General features: G+C 45.3%; 1 protein-coding gene across 1 annotated transcript; it reads left to right on the top strand.

Annotated features, from left to right (window-relative positions):
* Window positions 1-6,672: 6,672 nt before the first annotated feature.
* On the top strand, window positions 6,673-10,401 carry IER5 (immediate early response 5). Its single transcript, XM_089671476.1, has one exon. It carries the CDS (start codon window positions 6,803-6,805, stop codon window positions 7,613-7,615), a length of 813 nt encoding a protein of 270 aa, XP_089527602.1. The 5' UTR covers window positions 6,673-6,802; the 3' UTR covers window positions 7,616-10,401.
* The last annotated feature ends 13,655 nt before the right edge of the window (window positions 10,402-24,056 follow it).

The raw sequence follows: 24,056 nt of genomic DNA, 5'->3' as shown, positions 1-24,056 counted from the left end.
TTACTAGCCATTGTCAGTGCGCTCTCTCCTCTCCCCTGCAGCTGCTGCTGGCTGACATAAGGGAGATCACGTGACCGGACCAAAGCAAATTGTACATAGGTAAGTAAATACATCTTTCTTATACAGGTTAGTAAGCATAGGTATTAGGAGGGGGGAGGGACAGTTTTAAAAATAGTTTAGGGTTAGACTGAAATTCTACTTTAACCCTGTAAACCATCAAGCTGCATTGATACCCCAAAAAGATCAAAATATGTAAAATGTGCAGCGCTCAAGTAATTTACAGTAAAAAGGTATATGTAATTATAAAAAGCATCATGAATAATAAATAAAGTTCATAAGATGACTAAAGTGCTCCTAGGAATCCTGCGTTCTTTTAAGATTCGGTGCTTGTGCGATTTAGTATGGAAGAAATGCGCACTCACAGGAGTGTATAGTAAAATGCGCCTTTATATATTATATCCTGATTTCATCAAGGTCATCTGAAATGGGGCAGGGATGGGGATGACGCCTTCTCAGAATATGTAGGACCCTGGGGTTATAGGTGTAGATCAAACGAATGCCAGAGTCCCCTTTAAGGGATGGATGGGGGCAGCTCACCAGATGTACAGGAAGCTCCCTCTCTGGAAACTGGATACTGGGCTGTCTGAAAATTAATCCTGCCAACTTTTTACTGCCCTTCTCAGTAGTCTCGACCAACACTCCAGTTGGACAAGACTACCAAAGTTGGACCAAAACTGCACATTTTACATATTTTGATCTTTTGAGGTTTGTTTTGGTTACCTTAGTGCATAGCGGCTGATTGTTTCTATGTGCGCTCGCATTTACTTATTTACAGTTAGACTCCATTCAAACTTATGCGACTCCATAGTTGCACGATTTCCAGTGTGAATTTTTGATCTGACATTACACACTCTGGATCGACTCACATGAGAGTAGTACAAGCACCTTTTCAAAGTTGCTGCAACTTTAATCTACACCGATTTGAATGGGTGCCATTGAAAACAATGGGCTGCAACTTGTCATGAGACTTTGATACCCAAAGTCGCACAAGTGTGAATGGAGCCCTAGAAATATTTCTTCTTCTGTAATTGTTGGAGGGAGGAGTATGGGAGGAAAATGTCTCCGGAGTGAGGCTAGGTTCACATCTGTGTGCATGCAGGGATGCGTGTAAATCACACATGTTCCGGAACCTGCAGCAAAAACACTCTGCTGGTTAGTAGATGCACAACTGTGCCATGAATTCTTACAGTGGTTTTGAAGGCAGATGTTTTTTTTTTTTCATTTTACCTGAATGCATTCTCTACATTAAGGTAAAAAAAAAAACCTATTGTCAGCTCCCCCCCTCCCCCCACTACTCGCCTGAGCAAAATCTTCATCCAGTGATGAGAATGACAGCACAGGCTCTCTCTGCTCTTCCTCCTCACTAGAGATCGAGGCAGCAGCAGGAGCCATTGTCAATCACAGCCAGTGAGCAGAGAGCAGGAGGTGGGGCAGAGCCGCGCTGTGTGGGTCTAAGGACACATACCGCATGACTCAGGACTGAGTCTGTGCAAGCAGCTGCTTAGCAAACAACTTTCTAAGGAGAGGTGGTGGGGGACCCCAGAAGAGAAAGATCAGGGCTGCTCTGTGCCAAACCAATCAGCAGATAAGTAGAATATGTGTGTTATAAAAAAAAAAAAAAAATTTACAAATCACTCTAATAGCACCCCTATGCGTTGAAAACTGTAGTGTGTTTTCCTGCGTATGGAAACACATAGCACTATGCAGTTTCTGAACAGTTGCAGTGTTAGAAAAGGTGCAGGGGCCTTTCCCCTGCATTCACCGAAGGTACAGCAGCACTTAAAAATGAATGGCCTACTGTATGTACACAAAGGTGGCCACAGGGAAACTGCAATAGGTCAGATTTAACCACTTCAGCTCCAGAAAGTTCTACCCTTCTGGAGCAGGCCATTTTTTGCCATTCGGCACTGCGGTACTTTACAGTAATTGCACAGTCATGCAACTCTATACCCAAATGAAATGTATATCATTTTTTTCACACAAAATATAGCTTTCTTTTGGTGGTATTTGATCAGCATTGGGATGTTTATTATATAAACGAAGATCAAAAGGTATGAAATCTAATTTCTTCATGAATTTAGGCCAAAGTGTATTCTGCTACGTCTTTGGTAAACAAAAAAGGTGTCTACAAACGATCATATATATTCTTGAATTCTGATTTATTTATTTTAGATACTGCTAATGGCAGTGATTAGCAACTTATAGTGGGACTATGATAGTGCGGCGGGCAATCTGACCCTTTGTGGGAAATGACAGACATCACCAGTGGCCATAATACAGCGGTTAGTGCTAATAACATACATTCTCACTGTACTAATGACACTAGCTGGGAAAGGGTTAACATCTAGGGGCAATCATAGGGTTAAAAGGATAAGTTCACCTTTGGAACATGTTCCCATAGCTGCGCCCCCCCGGACAGATAGTATGGGGAAACTTCTCCCCATACTGCCAGATTTGAAAACAGCATTGTCGTGCTGTGCTCCGCCCACATGGCCGTGTCACTCATTCACAGAGTTCTGTAAATGAATGTCTACAAGTCCTGGCAGTCTTAGCGGCTGTCGGCTTGTTTTCAATAAACTACCACGACGCTGTGGAGGTCCGTGGTAGTTCACTGAAGCTTTCTATCAGTATAAAGTGACGGAAGTAAGTATTTGATCCCCTGCAGATTTTGAATGTTTGCCCACTCACAAAGAAATGATCAGTCTAAAAATCGAATGGTAGGTGTAATGTAGCACTGTGAGACAGAACAGCAACTAAAAATTCAAAAGAAATGCATGTCTAACAAATTATGCACTGATTGGCATGTTCATGAGGGAAATAAGTATTTGATCCCCTTCACAAAACATGATTTAGTACTTCGTGGCAAATCCCTTGTTGGCAATCACAGAGGTCAGATGTTTCCTGTTGTTGGCCATCAGGTTTGCACACATCTCAGGAGGGATTTTGTCCCACTCCTCTTGGCAGATCATCTCCAAGTCATTAGGGTTTGGTGGCTGACGTTTGGCAACTTGAACTTTCAGCTCCCTCCACAGATTTTCAATTGGAATAAGGTCTGGAGACTGGCTAGGCCACTCCAGGACCTTAATGTGCTTCTTCTTGAGCCACTCCTTTGTTGCCCTGGACGTGTTTTGGATCATTGTCATGCTGGAACACCCATCCATGACCCATTTTCAATGCCCTGGCTGAGGGAAGAAGGTTCTCACCCAAGATTTGATGGTACATTGCCCCGTCCATCGTTCTTTTGATGCGGAGCAGTTGTCCTGTGTTTCCTGTTTTGGCTAAGATCAAGTGTAGTATCTGTTCTTATCAGTGTCCAGTGGGGGTGCTCCCGACCATTCTAGCTTTGCGGGGATGGTTGTTGTATAGTACCCTCACTGGTATGATGGGGGTCCGGAAGGCTGGACCGGAGGGACAGAAACCAGGGGGCGCCACGATACGCTCTGGGACCTTGGGAGTAATTCCTCTGGGAAAGCTGGAAAGACCCAGTACCTCCTGATTTGGACGGATCTACCTTGGTCTGGCCTGGGGCTGCAAAAAGTCCACAAACTCAGTGCCCCCTGGGGAAGACGCTCTCAGGGGTGTCACTAGTAACACTTGGGTGTGGGACCCCACGGTGTGAAGATGACACATGGCCACCGTTTTTCACTTCTTTTTGCACAGCGCCCTAATGACCAGGTCTTTTGGCTAAGTCCGGGGCAATTTTTGCTACAGGCCTCAGGGCCTGGTCTGTGCACTATTAGGCACGGTACCACTTTTTTATTTAATTTAACCACTCCAACGTTTTGTCACTTTTTCTGTTCTTATGTGTGTGTTTTTCACGGATGGAGGGTGTGGGTCCTCGGGCCTTACCTGAAGTCTAGGGGGAGGATGTGTGGCCCTACGGTTCCTTCCTCCCCTGATCCCTAGGGGCTTTTCTCTTCGGGAGAACCCCCTTGCCTAGTACTGGATGTCCGGCTTCGGCTGGGCATAAGGAACGGTGGTCCACCAGGCCTTTTGGCCAGGAGGACCAAATGGGAACCTTGTCCCTGTCAGGGGCTTCGTGCCCCGGGGGATCGGGTGAACGGTCCAACCCTTCCGGGGGTAGGACAAACACACCTCTAAGTGCACTTTTTCGTGTGGTGTTCGCACTTGCACATTTTTTTGTGATCACTTACGGGTTTTTCGTTGTAGTTTGCACGTTTGCGGACTTAAAAAAAAAAAAAAAAAAAAGTTGTCCTGTCCCCTTAGCAGAAAAACACCCCCAAAGCAGGTTTTCACTGCCATGTTTGACAGTTGGGATGGTGTTCTTGGGGTCATAGGCAGCATTCCTCCTTCTCCAAACACGACGAGTTGAGTTGATGTCAAAAAGCTCAATTTTTGGTCTCATCTGACCAGAACACTTTCAACCAGTCATCCTCTGCATCATTCAGATGTTCAGTGGCAAACTTCAGATGGGCCTGGACATGTGCTTTCTTGAGCAGAGGGACCTTGAGGGCACTGCAAGATTTCAATCCTTGTCGGCGTAGTGTGTTACCAATTGTTTTCTTGGTGACTGTGGTCCCAGCTGCCTGGAGATCATTGACAAGATCTTCATGTGTAGTTCTGGAATGATTCCTCACTGTTCTCATGATCATTGACACTCCACGAGGTGAGTTCTTGCATGGTGCACCAGACCTAGGGAGACCGACACTTGTTTTGTGTTTCTTCCATTTGCGAATGATTGCACCAACTGTTGTCACCTTCTCACCAAGCTGCTTGGAGATAGTTTGGTAGGTGGGGGCGCGCATGCCTGCCCTCAACCTGCAAGAAAGCCGCAATGTACAGGCACATTTTTTTTCCCTTGAATCTCAGAACCAGCTAAAAAAGTTAGGAGTTTTTTTCAGTGTAGGATGGACTGTCAGCGCGTGGAACTTCACGCAGTGCAATTTTTCCACGTGACAATCATGGCAAAACTGCACCACGTCATTGAAAATAATGGCACCCGAACCTGTTTTGCGTTCACAGTGATTCTGTCACGATCCCAAAACGCCCGCCCAGGTGTGAATGAAGCTGCCTTGGTGCACACATATGTGATTCTGGATTCATTTTGAAACTCACAGATTTGTATGACAGACTAGATATTATGTGTTCCTATTGAGGTGGTTCACACAGATGTGATCCACACACATTGCATTTCGAGTGCCATTACGAAAAGGGTCCTGTGTGGGTTTGTAGAGCTGCGTTCAAGACTCAAGTGATAGACTGGCATGCGGAGATAAGTGTTCACATAGGATTGCTATTGGCAGGAGTTTTCCCATTGAAGTCAATGGGACGCGGTTTTGCCGCGGACGTCCGTGGGAGGCGTCGTGCCGCGAACGTCCGTGGGAGGCGTCCTGCCGCGGACGTCCGTGGGAGGCGCTCTGCCGCCGGAAGTCCGTGGGAGGCGCTTTGCCACAGACGTCCGTGGGAGGCGCTCTGCCGCGGATGTCCATGGGGTGCAAATTCCCATTGAAGTCTATGGGAGTCAGTGTGTGAACCCAGACACCATAAGGCAATTTCTAGTAGCCATGGCCACCTGGGCTTTATCAAGTCCTACAAAAGGGTGTCTGTACGAAGCACCCGTCCGCAGTGCATGTACAAGTGGTTAACTTAGGGGCTCATTCACATTATTGGCGGTGGGGAGGTGAAACACCTGGTTGAGCTTTTACCACCCCCCAACCATTACCTAGTTTACATGCCGAGGAATCAGCAATCGTAGAACTATACCCCCATTTGCTTACAACTTGTTCCAATAAATGGAGCTGCTCTGCAAGCACCTGGCAAAATCCTGCAATGGGCTGGACAAGGCTCCCCCACTGCCTACCAAATCCTCTCTGAAAAGTGATCCAAACCTGGATTGCTCTTCAGAGACCAAAGCCTGTGTAAATGAGCCGTAACAGTCCACTTATCCTTCAGGGTGTCATGGCTTAGTCCTCCCCATAGTACACAGGGCTCTGCCAATGGCGCATGTGTTGTACAGCAGGGTCGGGGACTCGCCGTGTCTCCGGGATCCTCACACCTCCATGGCTCTGTGACAGTCCCGCTCCGTCTGTAGGACGTATGTGTGTGCGTGCATGAGCGCACATAGGAAGGCCTGCAGACAGACAATAAGCAGGCGGCCTCTCTGACCTCAAGCGGCGTCACATGACCGAGTCTGAAACTTACAAGAGCATTACATCAGCCTGGGAACCAACACACGACCAAAACACAGCTCCTCTTAAAGCGGCGCCATCAGTGACCTCAGGGTGACCAGCACCGCCTGCCTAGACTACGCCTTCCACGTCACCATAACATATACAGTGTACCAGATCCCAGCATTTTCCAATGGCAAGCGTTACCTAAAGTCACGTGAATGCTAATCTATCATGACAGCCGCAGGGTGAATCTGCTATTCCATTTCGGTGGGCCCTGCGGTGGATGGCCATTGCCTCTTTAAGGGCACAGTGCGCGGGTCCCGTTCGAACGCTGATGTCTGGCCGAGCGGGAGGCGATTGGCTGGAAATCACGTGAAGGCGAGTAGGCGCCTTAGCACGGAAGAGGGCGGGGAGGGTCGGAGCGACGTTGGGATTGGATGCCGGGGCCGTGACGTGTCACCTATATAAGGCGGAGGAGGAAGCGCGCCCGCGCTTAGTTGGCGCTGGGACCTGGTCACGGAGGGGTCTTGCAGCCGCGTTTTTCTCGCTAGTTACACAACAGATCAGCAACGCTGGGCAACGAAGCCGCGGTAGCTCCAGCCGCCTATAAGATGCAGCGCGAAGTCGAGGCCGAGAGCAGTCCTCCGCCCGGGCTGGGCTTCCGACTGGAGGCGCACCGCATCGTCAGCATCTCGCTGGGGAAGATCTACCACTCCCGGGTCCAGCGGGGCGGCATCAAGCTGCACAAGAACCTCATGGTTTCCCTGGTCCTCCGGAGCGCCCAGCAGGTCTACCTGAGCCAGACGGCCGACGAGCTGAACGGAGATTACCCGCTCTACGCGCCGCAGACCTACCGGGCGCCGGAGAGCTGCTCGTGTCCCGGCCCGGAGGACGAAGACTCCTCCTCGTGCGCCCGCACCGACAGCCGCCTCTCCCGGAGCTGCCCGTGCCCGGCCCCCCGCCTCTGCCGGGCGCCTCCCCGGGGGCTCCCCTGCTGCTCCTGTCACTCACACCCGGACTGCACGCTGGCGGAGCCCCGCAGAGACTGTCCAAGCCGGGAAGCCGAGACCGACCCCCCGCAGAGCCCGCCGTGCTGCCGGAAGAGGAGCGGCGGGAGCGCGCCGGACGGGCCGGCCTTGAAGAGAGCAAGGCGGGAGCAGAGAGAGCAGGAGGTGCCGGAACCGGCGGAGGAGGCCGAGGAGGAGATGGAGACGGAGAACGTAGCCAACCTCATCAGCATCTTCGGCTCCAGCTTCTCCGGACTTCTCACCAAGGAGCCGGGGACCGCGGGGGCGGAGGAAGAGGGCGACGAGCCCGGACAGGAGGTGCAGGAGCTGGACTCCCCATCCGGACAGAGCTGTGCCACTGAGCCGGCCATCAGCTCCAACATCACCCCATGGAGCACGGCCATAGAGGCCTTCTGATGACTGCCAGGACTGGGCCCCTGCCTATAGACACTGGGGGGACCACAGAGCACTGACCGCCCAGGGGGTCCCCTCCGAGCAATGGGGGGTGATCTCCGCAGAGCTGACCCGGAGCCATGTCCTTGTCTTCTATGTGTGTGGGTCCCAGGCCCGATAGTCCGTGCGAGGACGTTCAAATGTGTGGGGATTCGAGGAGCCATGGTCCTGATCTACCACTAACCAGTGCCAGGGGCAGGCTAACCCTTTCCATGGCAGGTGAAGGGACGGTCCACCTAAAACTGCTGACCTATGAGGAGACGGGATTTGTAGATCAGACTCCCCTCCCCGAGACCCGGGTGGGCACATGCCTAGCTAGGTATAATAGTGGTTACCTGGGGTGGCCACAGGGGTCTAATGCTGGCCACACACTAAGCAAGAACTCAGATCAGGCGTCCTTACCTGGGGTTGTCATGGGTCCCATGCTGGCCACACACTAAGCTAGAGCTCAGATCAGGCATTCTTACCTGGGGTTGTCATGGGTCCAATGTTGGCCACATGCTAAGCTAGAACTCCTAGATCAGGCATCCTTACCTGGGGTGGTCACAGGTCCAATGTTGGCCACACACTAAGCTAGAACTCCTAGATCAGGCATCTTTACCTTGGGTGGTCACAGGTCCAATGTTGGCCACACACGAAGCTAGAACTCAGATCAGGTGTCCTTACCTTGGGTGGTCACAAGGATTCAATACTCGCCACACAGGTAGGTCGTGTAGATCAGGCACTCTGACAGAGGTCCATTGCTGGCCACACACTAAGTTAGAACTTACCTGGGGTGGTCACTGGTCCAATACTGGCCCCACTCTTAGCTAGGTCTTGTAGATCAGGCTTGCTCTCCCGTTGATTCAGGAGTGCAGTGTTGGCCACAAACTTGTGAGGTCTTGTTAGTTTGAAGCTGGTCACAAACTGGGTTGGTCCTGTAGATTGAGCACTCTTACCTGGGGTGGTTGAAGAATCTGATGGTGGCCTTATCTTGGGCTTGTAGATCAGGTTCTGATCCCTTGGGGTAGTTACAGGGGTCCAACCTTGGCCACACACTGGACTTGGTCTTGTAGATCAAATGCTGTTCTATGGGGTGGTTAAGGAGTCTGAGGATGGCCACACATTTGGTGAGGTCCCATAGATCAGACTCATGCCTGGGGTGCTTGAGGAGTCCAATGCTGGCCACACAGTTGATAAGGTCTGATATTTCAGACTGTCATTCCTAGTGTGGACATGAGCCTGATGCTGGGTGTACACTTGGTGAGGTCCCATAGATCAGACTCATGCCTGGGGTGCTTGAGGAGTCCAATGCTGGCCACACAGTTGATAAGGTCTGATATTTCAGACTGTCATTCCTAGTGTGGACATGAGCCTGATGCTGGGTGTACACTTGGTGAGGTCCCATAGATCAGACTCATGCCTGGGGTGCTTGAGGAGTCCAATGCTGGCCACACAGTTGATAAGGTCTCATATTTCAGACTGTCATTCCTAGTGTGGACATGAGCCTGATGCTGGCTGTACACTTGGCAATTTCAACTGTTTAGTGTGTCAAAGGAGATGCAAATTTACTGTCAAAAGTGGCTGCTAATAGAATACCTTGGAGTGTTTGGTTAAATGAGAATGGTCAAAATTGTTGGGGGTGCGGCCAGGATTACCCTTGTGGTCTAATCTTTGAAAGGGGGGGGGGAGCAGAGGGCCCCAAAACATTTCACCTTTTCATTTCCTCCTGAGAAAACATTTGTGTTTAGAAAACGAGTTTAAAGTGGACCGATCCTTCAAAGATTTATTTTTACACCTAATATTTTATATAGAAAAGCCATGAGTGCTCTCCTGGCATTGGTTGTGGATTAACAACTGAAAATGAAAAGGTTTTTTTTTTTTTGTGGATGGGAGGTGGGTGGTTTGTCTTGCACCAGAAATGTTTTTTTCTATACTTCTAAGTAATTCCTGCACACTTGGGAGCCAGAGTCCCCCTCCCCAGTTCACATCTGTCCACGTAACTTCCCTCCCCCTCCAAGAATGTCTCCCCATCCCCCACTTCTGTCTTTTGGCCACCACGTGCATGGGGAGTTCCCCATTTAGGGAGGGGGAAGGGAAGTTCCCATCTGCTTACACTACCCCTCTCCCACTCATTGTTTGCTGGGGCCCGCAATTTTAGTTTACACAGCCACTCCTTCCTGTTACATGTCCTGACTTGTGTAAAATACCAAACAACTGACTATACGGGCACCAGTTTTTTTTTTTTTTTTTCCCTCCTCAGTAAATCCCTCTTACTGCAGTCTTGGATCGCTTTCCTGCTGGCCTGCGGTTTGAACTAATTCATAATCGCTGTGGATTTTATTTTCAGTTTTCCGCTTCCTTAGGAGCCAGAAATCTCATTCTGGCCTCAAACCTTAAGTGTTTCCATTTTGGTTTTTGGTGCACAGACAAAATTGCCGGTACTGGCTTCCCAATATCAGACACGATTGCTGAACTGTTGAAGCATGAGGAAGTGAATACGTGTTTCTTTGTTAATATAGGGAGTCGAGAAGCCCTATTATATTGTATATGTATTTGTTGAAAGCTCCGTCAGACTTGGTGCTTGTGATCCATACAGCTCTGTCCACATTAGCCGGATCTCCCGCCTTTGTTTTAGAAGATGGGATTTCTGGCGAGAAGCAATTACCATGGGAGTTTACAGTATTTTTAATGCACAATGCTGTAACCTGGATTTCTGTATAAAATGACGTTTCTACGTGTTTGACACGTATTAAATATTTTGAAAAGTTTCCATTGTTTCTTGTCATTTGGTTGCATGGGTGGGCATTTCCGTTTGGTTGTAGTAGACATTTTAAAAGCTTTTTGGGCAAAAATCGATGTTCAGTAAGCATGGGTCAGCTGGAATACAGCTTTCGGAAGGTTCAGTTGGCATGCTAATGAAGCTGGTGTTAAGGATTACTGCATATTTGCACTTGTTTTCTATGAGAACATTCCTTTTTAAATTCTAGGTGCAGAAACCGATGGAAGCCTACTGTTTATTCTTTGATTGCAGTAATTGGAAAGACGGTTGCTGTGCTTAGCATGTTAATTATACTTGCAAGAAAGTTGATGCCTGAAATTTTGTTTTTACTGTTCAGTCAGGCTGTATATTGTGTGCAGAACATTTTTTCATGAATAAAGCCTTAGCCTTGGTTCACATATATGCGATGAGTTTTGAACCACATCCGATATTGTGACATGTGAAGCAAACCAGATCTCTGGAGCCGGTTCACATATGTGTGACCAGCAGCAGTGTGATTTTAAAAAGAGGTGCGGATACAGTCCGATAGGTGCGATTTCAAGTGTCATACACAAAAAATTCACACCTGAACCACTGAACGAAACCAAACTGGACTCCTACAAATCACACTGAAACCAGCCACGCATGTATGTGAACCTGGTCTTGGGAAACCACGTGCATGGCAGTACGCTGGAGAGCGAGGAGCTCTGATTTTATAAAACCCTTCTACAGGTTATCTGCATGGGTCTACACTCAACATTGAAGACTGCAGGCGGTGTAGCCAGCTCTCCAGAGTGGTGCCAGCACAGCGTGCAGTTCAAGATGGCCATACATGGCTCGAATATTTCCCCTTTCCTGCTGAATCCGCCAGAATTCAAGCTGTGGGTGGCCCTGTCTGAGCCACCCAGCTCAACAGAAATCAAAGAAGCCGAGTAGAAATTGTTGGCTGAACAGTAACTGCATCCTATCAGATACAATAGCTGGCAGCAGAGATTTCTCCACCCATGTTGTTTTGCGTGGATGGAGGAATCATATCTTATTCAGTCCACTTGCTAAATGAGAAAAATCTGTATTTATGGCTAACCTGACCTGAATGTTTTAACAAAATGAAAGCTAAATTTGCTGCTTGTTATACAGCCTGACTGCTTAAGCATCAAAAATAAGACTCCAGATGGGTTTTTTCATGGGAATTTTGTCAATTTTCACACCGCGAGGCAATACTGAACAGAAGGTGTGAGAATGATACAAAGGATTTACTTGTAAGGTTCACCCCTTTGCTATGCAACAATAAAGTTGCCCCTGACCACTTATCACATCGAATGTATTTCTATGGCACTGTCTTAATCGGTGCGATTTTAAGTAGCACGATTTTTAAAATAGTTACTCCGCTACTTTTTTCCGATTTCATTTCGACTTGCATTGATTTCTGGTAAATGAAGTTGCAAGCCTCAGTGAAATTGGAGATACAAATCGCACTAATCTACGGCTTTGAAATTGCGTTACTTCAAGTGAGGTAGCACGATTTTAAAGTTGCATTCAGTGTGAACCAGGGCTAAGTCTCAGTTGGATGCCCAGGATTTTCGAGACAGGAGTTCACAATTACAACCAAAAAAAATTTCTTATGTACTTTAAAATAGAGATGGCCTGCTTTATGTCTAATTGTAATGCAAATTTGCTTGAAGTTCATGTTTGCCCAAGTCTGGTTCTTAATCAGCTCCTGGGGCAGTACGCATATATGCAGTCACTCCGTGGGTGGGCTTCAATGTCGCACGGCTGCATATATGTGCCTCTATGTAAACACATTACTGTGCTGAGAGAGTACTCCCAGCATTGTAACCGATGAGTACTGGAAAGCTCCCAATGTATACCTGTGATCGGGAGCTCTCTGATCATGTGGCTGTCATTCCCAGTGGTCACATGATTGGAATGCCCGCCTTCGCCTCCCGGCATTTAGAACCTCTTAAAGGGCTGGGAGGCAGCGGTGGGAAGAGCTTAAGAAGTGTTAACGGAATGTTTTTCAGATTTCCAGCCACCATTGTGTCTTTGGTAAGAAGCCAAGGTTTAAAGCTAAACGTCTGGGAAAACAAATACCTACCCTTGCAGTGAGGCCCCCCACACTGCTAGGGTTTAATGCTAGTTTATGCGTAGGGTACCAGTATAAAGCACTCGATCCCTGCTCCCACAGGAGCCAGTGCTGAATTCTTCTTTCTGATGCTCTGTTGTGTGCACGGTCCCTCAACATCCTTGTGTAGCATGCAGGGCTATTAGCCCTACATTGTACTTGACGCTGTTCGAGTGCCTGCAACCGCTAGAACACCTTAGAGAAGGGACTGTGGGGGCTGGTTTTATAGAGTGTAAGGAACCTGTGGGAGCAAGGGATTAGATAAAGTGCTTTATTAATGGTATCCTAGGCATAAACAAGCATCTAACCATTGCAGCGTGGGGGGAGCCTGATGGCAAGGGTATTTTTTTATCTCTGTAGTTCAGCTTGAATGATCACATCACAATGTTATGGAACTTGTTTATTTGTTGTGTTAGGTTATCAATTCAAGTGTATGATCCAAACGCACACAATCCTGCGTTAAAAATGGCTGTGTGTATAAGTGGGTGCTGCAGTGACCGTCGGCTGGAACCGAACAAAATCAGCAAGGAAAAAATGTCACCAGCACACTGAGAATCACCAATATGGGTCCAAAGGTTTTAATAAACCATCACATAGTTACAGCAAGGCAACGTTTCGGAGTCTCGCAGGACCCCTTCATCAGGCATGTGACCGGGATCACATCACGTGCCTGTGTCACATGCCTGATGAAGGGGTCCTGCGAGACTCCGAAACATTGCCTTGCTGTAACTATGTGATGGTTTATTAAAACCTTTGGACCCATATTGGTGATCCTCGGTGTGCAGGTTATCAATCCATTCTGAATGGACAGCCAACATATTAAAGTGTTACTAAACCCACAACAGTAAAAGCAGCCTGTATAAGCAGTAAAGCATGCTTGTGATAATCACTATGGAACCTAAGGGGTTAATCATCTGCATTGTGTAAAAAGGCTGATCCTTCTCTGTTCCTCCCCTTTTTCAAGTGACCATCTCTTATCTCCTGATAAGACAGACTGAACTGTAGGCATTTGCACATGCTCAGTTTGGTGTGTGTTGCTAGAGAGGTTTTTTTTTTCTTGGGAGAGTGCATGTGATCAGCACAGGGCCAATAAGCACTGGTCAGGGGTTCTGTATCCTAGAGCAGAAAGAAAACTCCTCCTGCAAGCTTTAGCTAGTGCTGACAGATATAAGTCACAAGACTGTTCTAACTACTGATGAGAAAAGGTATTTAGCAGTTTATATTTACTAAAATAATTGCACTTTCATGTTGTGTGTACTGTGGGAGACCAAATATAGTGAATGCAGGGTCCTGGGTTTAGTAACACTTTAAGTAGCAGTCAGCATTTGGTACAACACAGCACAGATGCTACAAATCTGTGTACTGTGGTGCATTAGAACCAAGTGTTGGGGTGTCATGCATAATAAATGGACTCAACACAATTTCCCATATTGAATGGCACAACACAATGTGTAATGTTACCACAACCATTAGTGTGAACAGGCCCTTAAAGGAACATGCTCATCTTTTCCCCTTTGGTTTTTGCATGGTGAGATCTGGATCTTATGACTTGTTTGGGACTAATAACATGTTTGGGTAACACTGCTGGAAGGGATAGTCTATGTATGAAGTACAGATTCTTCATTTAGTTCTATTAGGATCCAGTGTAGCCATACAAATTGGATGAAGTGATATAAAACGATGATTGTGTAGGTTGGAATGTATTCATGACAGTAAAGCTAGCCACACCTTACGATTGCCTTACATTTTTATTTCTGGATTTTAATATTTGTTGCTTTCAGCCTGAAATGAGTACAATCAGATTGTAATATGTGTGACCAGCCTTTTGTAAGCACTCTGTATATATTTGTTTATATCTTATGTTTTTTAAAATGTATTACGACATAATGCTTTGTGCTAAAACCAGCAGCTTTGATGGTGGCTTCATACCTCTGTGTGCATGTTTTAAGGCACCTTAGAAAAACCATGCAGATGCATTTTGGGGGGTCAATTTCAAATGTGTGTTAACAAGCCTGATCATTGAACGCACTGCAATGCAGAACTATATGTGAACAATACTATTCTAAGTTGGGACCCATTTACCCCGAAGTGGTAGCGTGTTGGAAGTGCATTGCCAGTTATCTTCTGAGCTGGGCAAAGGGTGAATATTGAATCTTAACAACCACAAGAAAACGCCAGGATAAATAGGTAAAGTACAACCAACAATTGCCACTAAAATATAATAAATTATATTTTATTGAATGTCAAATCACCACAAACTAGATGTAAAGAATGCAAGATGTTTTATGCTGTTCACAGTTATTTCTGCTGTTCATAAAATATGAGTAGTATTGTGTGGGTATGCTTGTATACTTGTTCTGCAGCTTTGTTATTACCGGAACTATTCATGTTCCAGGGTTTTTATGTCCATGGTAAATATTGGGTATGCGGTGCCAGAATTATCCGTTGGGTCTTAAACTACAGATTTTTGATTCTGTTAAATACCAGAAGGACCCATGCAAATGTTTCTCAGGGGTTGCCCAGACAAGTTGTATGTAAGAGAGAGAGTTTACTGTCTTAAAGGAGTTCACCTTTACAAAAAATAAATGCAGGTAAAAAAAAAATCTGACTTTATTATTTTCTTTCTTAGCCTATATAGCATTGCACTAGCGATCAGCAGATTGTGGGTGTATTGCCAGGTCCTGCAGACTGGCCGTGTAGTTGTCTGCCCGTACCTCTGATACGGGCAGGCAGTTACTGAATGACAGGAAGATCAATGAACTACCTAGAGAGCTCAACAGCACGCTGGTAGTTCGTTAAGAACTACAAGGCACAAAGGCTGTCAGAACTTGTAGTTTTCCCATGCACAGAACACTGTGAATGAATGGCGTGGCTGCATGGTGCTCCAGGCATGTTTTTTTTGCTGATGGTGACAGCTGGTGGGGGGAGAAGATCCCCCGCTAGCTGTCAAAATGGGATTGAGGGGGGAGTGGGGCTGATACTTTAACGCTTGTGAGAGCCTTTTTTCATTTGTATACTGAGTCTGCACTCACCAAGGTCATGTATGAATGACATCTGTATCTGCCAAAAAATGGAGCCTCTTTGTCCTGCTGTGGAAATGGGGAGCACTGAGCTACAGCTAGGCCTTATTCCATGGGTATAACAATTTGACAACATAAAATGCAGGATGTGGCTGGGAGCAAGAATTAGCATTTTTAGCTGTCTGTATGCATGTAATGTTTACAAGCGTGAGGGGTGTAGTTAGTGGTGCCTGTGTCATTGATTACACACTATTGATATGCCCTTGTTGCCTAGTGTCCTAGGATGCTGGCAGCAGCCAATAGGGTGCATTATGCTGTGTGCTAGTATGCATGTAAATGTTACACAAATATACATGTATAGAGTAAATAATGCTAAAATGAATGGCCCAGACACAGCCATGTCCCATCTTTTTCTTTTACCACTCATTTACACGTGTGGTAGCCCTTTGAAGAGCAATCTGCTTTTCAGATGGTGTTTGACAGGTGGCATCATGTTGCCTGCTCTCTGCCTGCTTTAACCCCTATAAACCTGAACCACAACCTTGTGCATTGCAGATCTGCAAGACAGAAATCTAAAAAGCATGGATGGACGAATCTCCACTGGTGCTGGCTGTCAGATTACCCAAACAGTGGCAGGATTTGATTGGAAAATTGACAATTTTCCACTCTGCTCCTTTGGCAAAAATCAAATGAACAATTAATTTTGTAGAGCCAAGTGGTCCCAGTTGGGTGATTCAGCATAGATTGGCTATTTTGGCCTATTCTTGCTGAAATGGTTAAAATTCAAGCTGCTGGTGGCTGTGTTGGCACCACCTAGATTGATAAACTTTGATTGGACAGCCTGATGCTGTGATTGTTGTGGTATTCAGACAGCCGTGTGTGTCGGCTGTCCGAACACAATAGCCAGTAGCAAGAATTTCATCCGTCTGCATGGTTTAGCTTGGAAGGAGAAATCTAAACCAGTTAGGCACCCAATCCCTTCCCTTGGAGAAGTAGGTTTGCAGGAACATAAATTGAAGCGGTTCATAGGCAGCCGAAATCAAGTTATTTTTATCACGTTTATTGCAAGCTGTGAGCAACAGTCCTAGGTTTGTGTAGTTCTGGTTATCAGAGGCCAGCCAATTATTTAAAACGGTATTTTTAGCTGATTTTCTTCATCTCTACAGCTGTATTTGCCCTGGGGGGTTTTTCTTGTGACATCAGTCATATGATTTGTGCCTGTAAACAAATAGTATGGTAGTTCATACCATCAACATAAAATTTGATATGTAACATTTCCTTTTAGAGTGCAGCAGCTATTTATATCTCCTCTGTCATCGTGGTTAAATCAGGGTACAAAGTCCTTCCTGGAGCTGATAGGAATGAGCAGCTTCCTTGTTTGACAGCCATTGCAGTTTACTGATCTCTTACAAATAGGCAGCAGGTGTGAGCTATGGTCACCTTCCGTTTTAGAAAAAAAAAGTTTATAATTGGTAGTTAACCCTGTGTCTGCCACAGAGCACAGATCTAGAGCTTGCCTAGTGCAAAGGACAATGCATGTGCAGTAATCCCAGGGCAGACACAAGAAACAACTGAGCTTATGCAGGAATCTGCATGTCCAGCCTTTAGTTAGAGCATTAGTTTGTCTAAGCCTGACACTTCAGTGGGATTGGCTCAGGGTCAGCTAAAGCCTAACAGTTGCTGTCTGTTAGCTACCTGACCTTGCATGATCCAAAGCTAGGAGACAGTATTTGAGGTCAGGTAGGTGACAGGCCAGCGCCTCCAAATGTCTCGGAAATGCCAGTTTCCTATCCTTAAGGGTTTCTTTTCTGTGGATCTCTATACTTAGAACCTCCGCTGCAAACTGTATCAACCATAACAAAAAGAGGGTTTAATATCACTCTAAAGATTACCTGACAGGTCACTATAGACAATGCAGATTGTCCTTTCTGGAATTTATAAATATGAGGCATCATTGTCATCTCCTAGATTGTAAGCTCCCAGGATCAGGCCCTCCTATCCCTCTTGTTCTGAACTGTATTATTGCTGTATTGTCTCCCGTTATATTGTAAAGTGCTGAGCAAACTGTTGGCGCTATATAAATCCTGTATAATAATCAATGGGCTTCCAGGCACAATTTGTAGTGTGCCAAAAATGGTCACTTTTTTTTTTCAGTTGTCTTTACCAACCTTGTATGCACCATCTCCTTTTATTTGACATTGTAATCTCCAATGAACAGGGTCTTCTGATTCCTCTTGTATTGAATTGTACTGGAACTGTACTGTCCTCATGTTGTAAAGTGCTGCACAAATTGTTGGTGCTATATAAATCCTGTATAATAGCTTTTCCAGCTGGTCCCATGATCACTGCCCCACTTACCTGTTCTCCGGTGTCTGCAGTACCCTTCTAGGGGAATAACCCGTACATGTGTGATTCAGCCTGTGATGCTGCCCACACGTGCCTTGTTATTGTGGCACCTAGGGATGAGGGTGGTCATGTGATAATTATGGGCACGTGCTCCAAACGGCGACCTGGCACACTCGCTCACTTGTTTTTTTGTAAAACTGATGTGGGTGCGCCAAAGGCATGTACAATGCTATCAGTCAGATGATGTGAGCCATTATATAACTGCTGCAGTGTTCACTCCTTGTCCTTCCCGATCAGAAGTTAATGCAGCAGCAGGGATTCATAAGAAGTATCTGATGAAAAAAGTATGAGATTGGAGATATAGTAACAAAAAATAGCTGTAGGTTGCCTTGGTTTAGATAAATTGTTTAATATAAAAATGAGTTTAGATCTACTTTAAAGTGTATAAACCCCAACAATGAATTTCCCTTAATCAATGAGCATAAAATTGAAAGTGGTGGCACTCCATTGTGCAAATAGCAGACTTCTTTATTGTTCATTCCATGGAGATAAAAAGACAAATACAGGGCTCTTGGAACATCAGTAGCCGTGTTTCACACTCCTTTAGTGCTTAATCATTATAGGATTGATGTGTATTTCTGTCCTTTTTCTCTCTATGGAATGAACAATAAAGAAGTCTGCTGTTTGTACATTGGAGTGCTGCCACTTTCTTTGTTATGCTTTTTGATTGTGATTGCGGACCAGGCAGGCACAAAAACACATCCAGCAGCATGAGATCTTGTGCTTTTTCAATGGGTTTCCCTTATTTGCTGGCTTTTCATCTGCTACATATACTATTGAAGGTGTTTTGTTAAATCTGTTCAATAAGTGCAAAAAATACCTGTTGATCCTGCCAGAAATCCTGAGAACGGTCGACGAGCTGTGCACCAGGAGGGGGTTATGAAAAATGTTTGGGAGAGATAAGGAGAAGGGTATGTTCTTTTGTAATCAGAAATAAAGTAGACAGGGCTGATGCCACATGCTTAGGAATTCGGAGCTGTGTTGCTGTGTCAGAGGAAGGTAGGAGAAAACTATGTTTTTGGAACATCAGTTAGTTTTCTGTACTTGCCGCATGTTTAAAGGCTAATTCCACCTTTTGCAAAAAAGAAAATAATAATTATAAAGGCACTCATTTGCAGCCAAAAACATTTTTTTTTTTTTTTTTTTTTAAAGGAGTCTGTTGAGCATTTCAACTATGATTAGTGAATTGTGGGTGCACTGCACAGGCTCCTGCAGACTCTTCCTTCAGCTACTCGTGTGTACAGAGGACTTTGTTAGGGAGGTGGTGGAAGTGTCACTTGACTTTTGTTCTGCAGTGGAAGGTGGGACTTGTAGTTCATTCACAGATCCCTGTGAATGGATGACGTGATTGTGCAGGCAAAGTCCTGCACATCTGGACAAAATTCAAAAGTGACTGCTGCAACTTGGAAGAAGAACCCTCTAATGCTGTTAAATATGATATGGGGGGGGGGGGGGGGGGATGACGGATTACCCAAAATATGTGCGTAATATAATTTTTCGAGTACCCAAAATATGGGTGTAACGTGAGGTTTGCCTTAACCACTTCCTGTCTGGCTCATGTAGATAAACGGCCGGACAGGAGCGAGTGGATGTTTCTAAACGTCGCTCCCGCATCCATTTCCTGGGCGCGTGTGGCACTGCGATTGGTGCCCGCTGTGCCCTCTGGACACAGTGGAACACAGATTGCTATATGAGACCTGTGTGTGAAGTCCCGATTCATGTGATCACTGATTGGCCAATCAGTGATCACATGAATAGTAGTAAACAAGATGTCACTTCCTGACATTGCTTACTACTTGTGAAATCTGTGAATGATCACAGAGGTCACATGGTACAAGGCTATTCACAACAGCCTTGTACCATGTGACAAGCTGTGACCAATCACAACTCTCACAGTATTATTCAATGGCTGCAGGAATGCAGCCAGAGAGGAGAAATGATTGCTTTTACAGCCTTTATGAGTGTAAAAGCAATCGGTGTAAAAAAAGAAAAAAAAAATCTTCATCACCCCTCACAAGTAGTACAGTGTCACTATGATGACACTGTACTGCTAGGGTGACAATATGTTAAAAAAAAACTAATTTAGAAAAATTATAGTTTTTGGTTATAAACTAATTAGTTTTTTTTTTTTTTTTTTTTTTTTTTACGAAAAAGATAGCTGAATACATTTTGGCCAAGATTTATGAAGAATGATTATTTGCAAAATTTTATAAGAAAAACGTTTTTTTTCAGCATTACAATTTTTCATTTATATAGCAAAAAAATAAAAATCCCAGTGGTGAATAAATACCACCAAAATAAAGTTTTATCTGTCTCAAAAAAATGCAAAACAATTCATATGGGTACAGTGTTGCATGACTGCGCAATTGTCATTCAAAGTGTGATAGCACTGAAAGCTGAAAATCGTCCTGGACTGGAAGGGGGGGAAAGTTTCCAAACTTGAAGTGGTAAAGGGCTCTTTCACACTGGAACACGGTGCAGGAAACCCATGTTCCGTGTGCATTTCCTGCACTGCATTCAAAATGCACTGGATGTGCGATCTGCTGCGGGTGTCAGTATAATCCTAACAACACCTCAAATTCAGATTGCAAATGCAATGAATTTGCCTGCAGAAGATCATATGATACGGCAGTACCATGCGATCTGGCGCAGTGTGTGCATGCACTGCTTTTGGTGCGATCCAGTGCAATTTCAGCCCATTCAAATGAGTTGCAGAGGCACGTGGACCTTGTTCCTGTGCGATTCAGGTGTGACCTGGTCCTTAAAAGGGACAACACTTGGGGAAATGTGAACATATTGCACATTTCATATAATTTTTTCCTAGACATACACTTGACATAGATCTGTAGGTTGCTATCTCCATCACAAACAGTTTCTCTTTGATACCTTGAATAGCACAGTCTTTATTTCCTGGTGCTTTGTTGGTCTGCATGCATTAGCTGCCCAGGGAAAGTATGAATAATGAATTGCAGGAACAAGCGTTACATGGCAGCAGATACAAACACAGCCTGCTGGCTCCAGGAAGTCAGCATAGCAAGCCTGGTAGTTTATGAATTAATAAGAAGGGAATGCCCTTCACTGAGCTGGTATGATCAGCAATGCTGGCCCAGACACTGTATATCTGCTGAAGATGACAAGCACGTCCTGTGCGTCTCTTGGGTATGATTGTAAGTTCCGTGTTTATGGGATCTGGTTTCACACACTAGTCCTGCGTACCGTGATATAAGAGGCAGTATTCGCCTACGTGGAGTCTGTTTCCCAAAGTGGCATTGCTATTTGTGTGCTTGTTCCCACGATCCTTTGCACTTAGATCATGAATTATTCCTCGAAAAATGAGCTCAGTTTTCAGGTGGTAATACCTCTCTGCCTCTAGCAAGTCTGTGAAACTTGAACTTCCACCGGCCAATCATCTTTTAGTCCTCGACATGCTAGTTAAAGGAACAATCCACTTTTTTTTTTTTTTTTTAAAAAAGTGCATTTATTATGATTTTGCATTGCAGCCTTCAAAGCATTTCAGCCATGATCGATGAAAGGCGGGTGCAATGCTGTGGCTCCTGCAGGCTCCCCCTCCCACAGAGCATCAATGGACTACAAGTGCGGTGATGTCACTGCTCCTGTGCTCCATTGAGAGCGACAGTCTCTGCCATGGTGTGTTTTTTGAATTCACAGTTGAATGTATGAATGACGTGGCTGTGCTGGTGAAGCTAAGCTACACCAAATTCAAACTTGTCAGGAGCCGGCGGGAAGCACAACCCCCAGATTCTGTAAGGGTGGGGGTTTTATGTTCCACCTTAAATATTCATTTAAAATAAAACATGGACCAAAGGTGGGGTTAGCTTTTACTGAAAACAGAAGTACTGAATTGTACCGAAAATTTAAATTTTTTTTTTTAGTGCTGGCTAGACTTTGGCAAAGCAAAAGCCGTCCTCAGTTTTTAGGCACATCTGTGCATCCTGTGATTGCTTGTTTTTGCATGGCAAGTATAGGGCAGCCTATTCATTTGAATAGGCTGCTGTATGCACAACAAATGCACCAAAGATGATGCAGGTGCGAAAAGTGCAGATCTGCTGGCCGTTGGTGTCACTAATGATTATTGCCACTGCAAGTGCAACATTTGCTTTCCATGAACACATATGGAAATGCACACCTACCTGGAACGTGAATGCTGGCTTTCTCCCGTCAGGGAGATTTCTCATTACTTTCTGCCCTGTACATAGATCAGGAAGCTGGTGTTTTTTTTTCTTCTTCAAAGTAATGGAAATCCTTTCTCAGATCGTTATCACTGCCCCCATTGGAAGATTTCCCCTTTATTCCGTTTTGGTGACAACTCAAATTTCTTGAATTTTCCCTCACTTACAGTCCCAGTGACAATGGTTACTAGGACAAGTAAAGATGGTGAATATCCCCAATGGGGACACAGCAAAAAAAAAAATAAAACATTTTACCGTTCCACATTCTATCCTAAGTTAAGATATTAAAAAAAATGTCTTTTGATGAATTTAACCCAATCTGTCTGAATTTAGCTGCACTGGGTGATAATGGTTAAAGCTGAACTCCAGGTAAAAATAAAAACACTGGAATACATACAGTAAAAGGATGCTGAATGACCTGCCAAAGGAATTGAATTTCTGTCTATTCAGTCCTGAGAGTTGAACAGCTCTGCCACACCGGAACAGCCCTGTTTGGTAGGACAGGAGACCACATTTTTTCCTCTGTTGCACTTAAAGCGGACTTCCAATTGAATAAAAAAAAAAAAAATCAGTTTTTGTAGCTGCTGTCTTTCAAATACAGACACTCACCTGTCCCTCGATCCAGCGGTGTCCTCACACTAGCTGGGTTGACTGACCATCCTGTCTCCTTGGCGCCAGCATCTTCAGTGTGGGCACCCGGCTGTGACAGCTTGCGGCTTCACAGCCGGGTGCCCACTGCGCATGTGCAAATAGCGCTGCGCTTTGTGAATGACCCCTTCGTCATCTGGGACCTGTCACGTGTCTGAGAAGACTACGGCAAGGGGGGGGGGGGGGGGGGGAGGACAACTTCTGCTTCCGATTGCCTTAGGCTATCGAAGTGGGAGCGGGTACCTGTAAAATTTGGGAACCGGCTCCCCAAAGGTTCCAATCCTTAATGGTGAGCGGGGGACAAAGGCTTAAAGTTGAACTTCCCCTTTTAGGTGGAGCTCCGCTTTAAGTAATGTCCCTCCTCCAGCCTGTGACTGGACAGTGAAAGGAGAAGCAGCACACTGATGGGGACACTGCTTCTGATCCCCTGTACCCCGACACCTCAAAATAAGTGAGGCTCCCTATCATAGTGAAAGGCCAATAGTAGGATGCACAAGAGCATAGGGTAGATCACCAAGGGTATTAAAATCCCAGGGTACTCCACAAGGACCAGAGGCGGCAGTATGCAGGTACCTAGGGGTGCCATCATTTCAAAGTGCATGACGTGTAGACTAAACTTCGTGTTAAAATATTCATCAAGTAGATTTGGGCTTTTTTTTTTGACAAATGAGTACCTTGCCACCCTGGAATAGCACTGCTGATTGTGCAGCCTGCATGCAGTTTTTAGAGCCTCTTCAGCACTCCTATGAATAATTACTGGGCTGTGTTCACAAGCTGCAGTCAAGTAGGCGGAGTCTGCTCATCCTGACTGTCACACTCAGTCATTGAGAGGCAGACTCCGCCCACTTGTCTGTAGCTTGAGGACACATCTCAGCACTATTCATAGAGACAAAGAGGAGGGACACGCCAAACATTGAACATATACAATTCAGTGTGACAGTGCTGCTCCAGGGCGGCAAGATACTTAAGGATTGGTTGACAATTAGCCCTCCTAGGTCATGTTTACCCTTTTTTTTGTTTGTTTTATAAATACAGAAGTATACTTTTCCTATACAAAAAAGTAAATGATGATAGTTGCCTTCCAGTATCTGTACCGCTATTTGTAGACACTATTACTTTCACATAAACCTATTCATTTACACGTATTGGGATTTTTTTTTTTTTTTTTTAGCAAAGACACGTAGCAGATTACATTTTGGCCTAAATTTGATTTTTGACATTTTAAAAGTCAAAAATATTTTCTCAAAATTGTTGTTTTTTTTTGTTTATAGCACAAAAA

Source organism: Staurois parvus, unplaced genomic scaffold (assembly GCF_062004578.1).
Source record: "Staurois parvus isolate SC_StPar_1 unplaced genomic scaffold, SC_StPar_1.0 ptg000106l, whole genome shotgun sequence".
Lineage (NCBI taxonomy): Eukaryota > Metazoa > Chordata > Amphibia > Anura > Ranidae > Staurois > Staurois parvus.
This window is presented reverse-complemented; position numbering and strand designations above follow the sequence as displayed.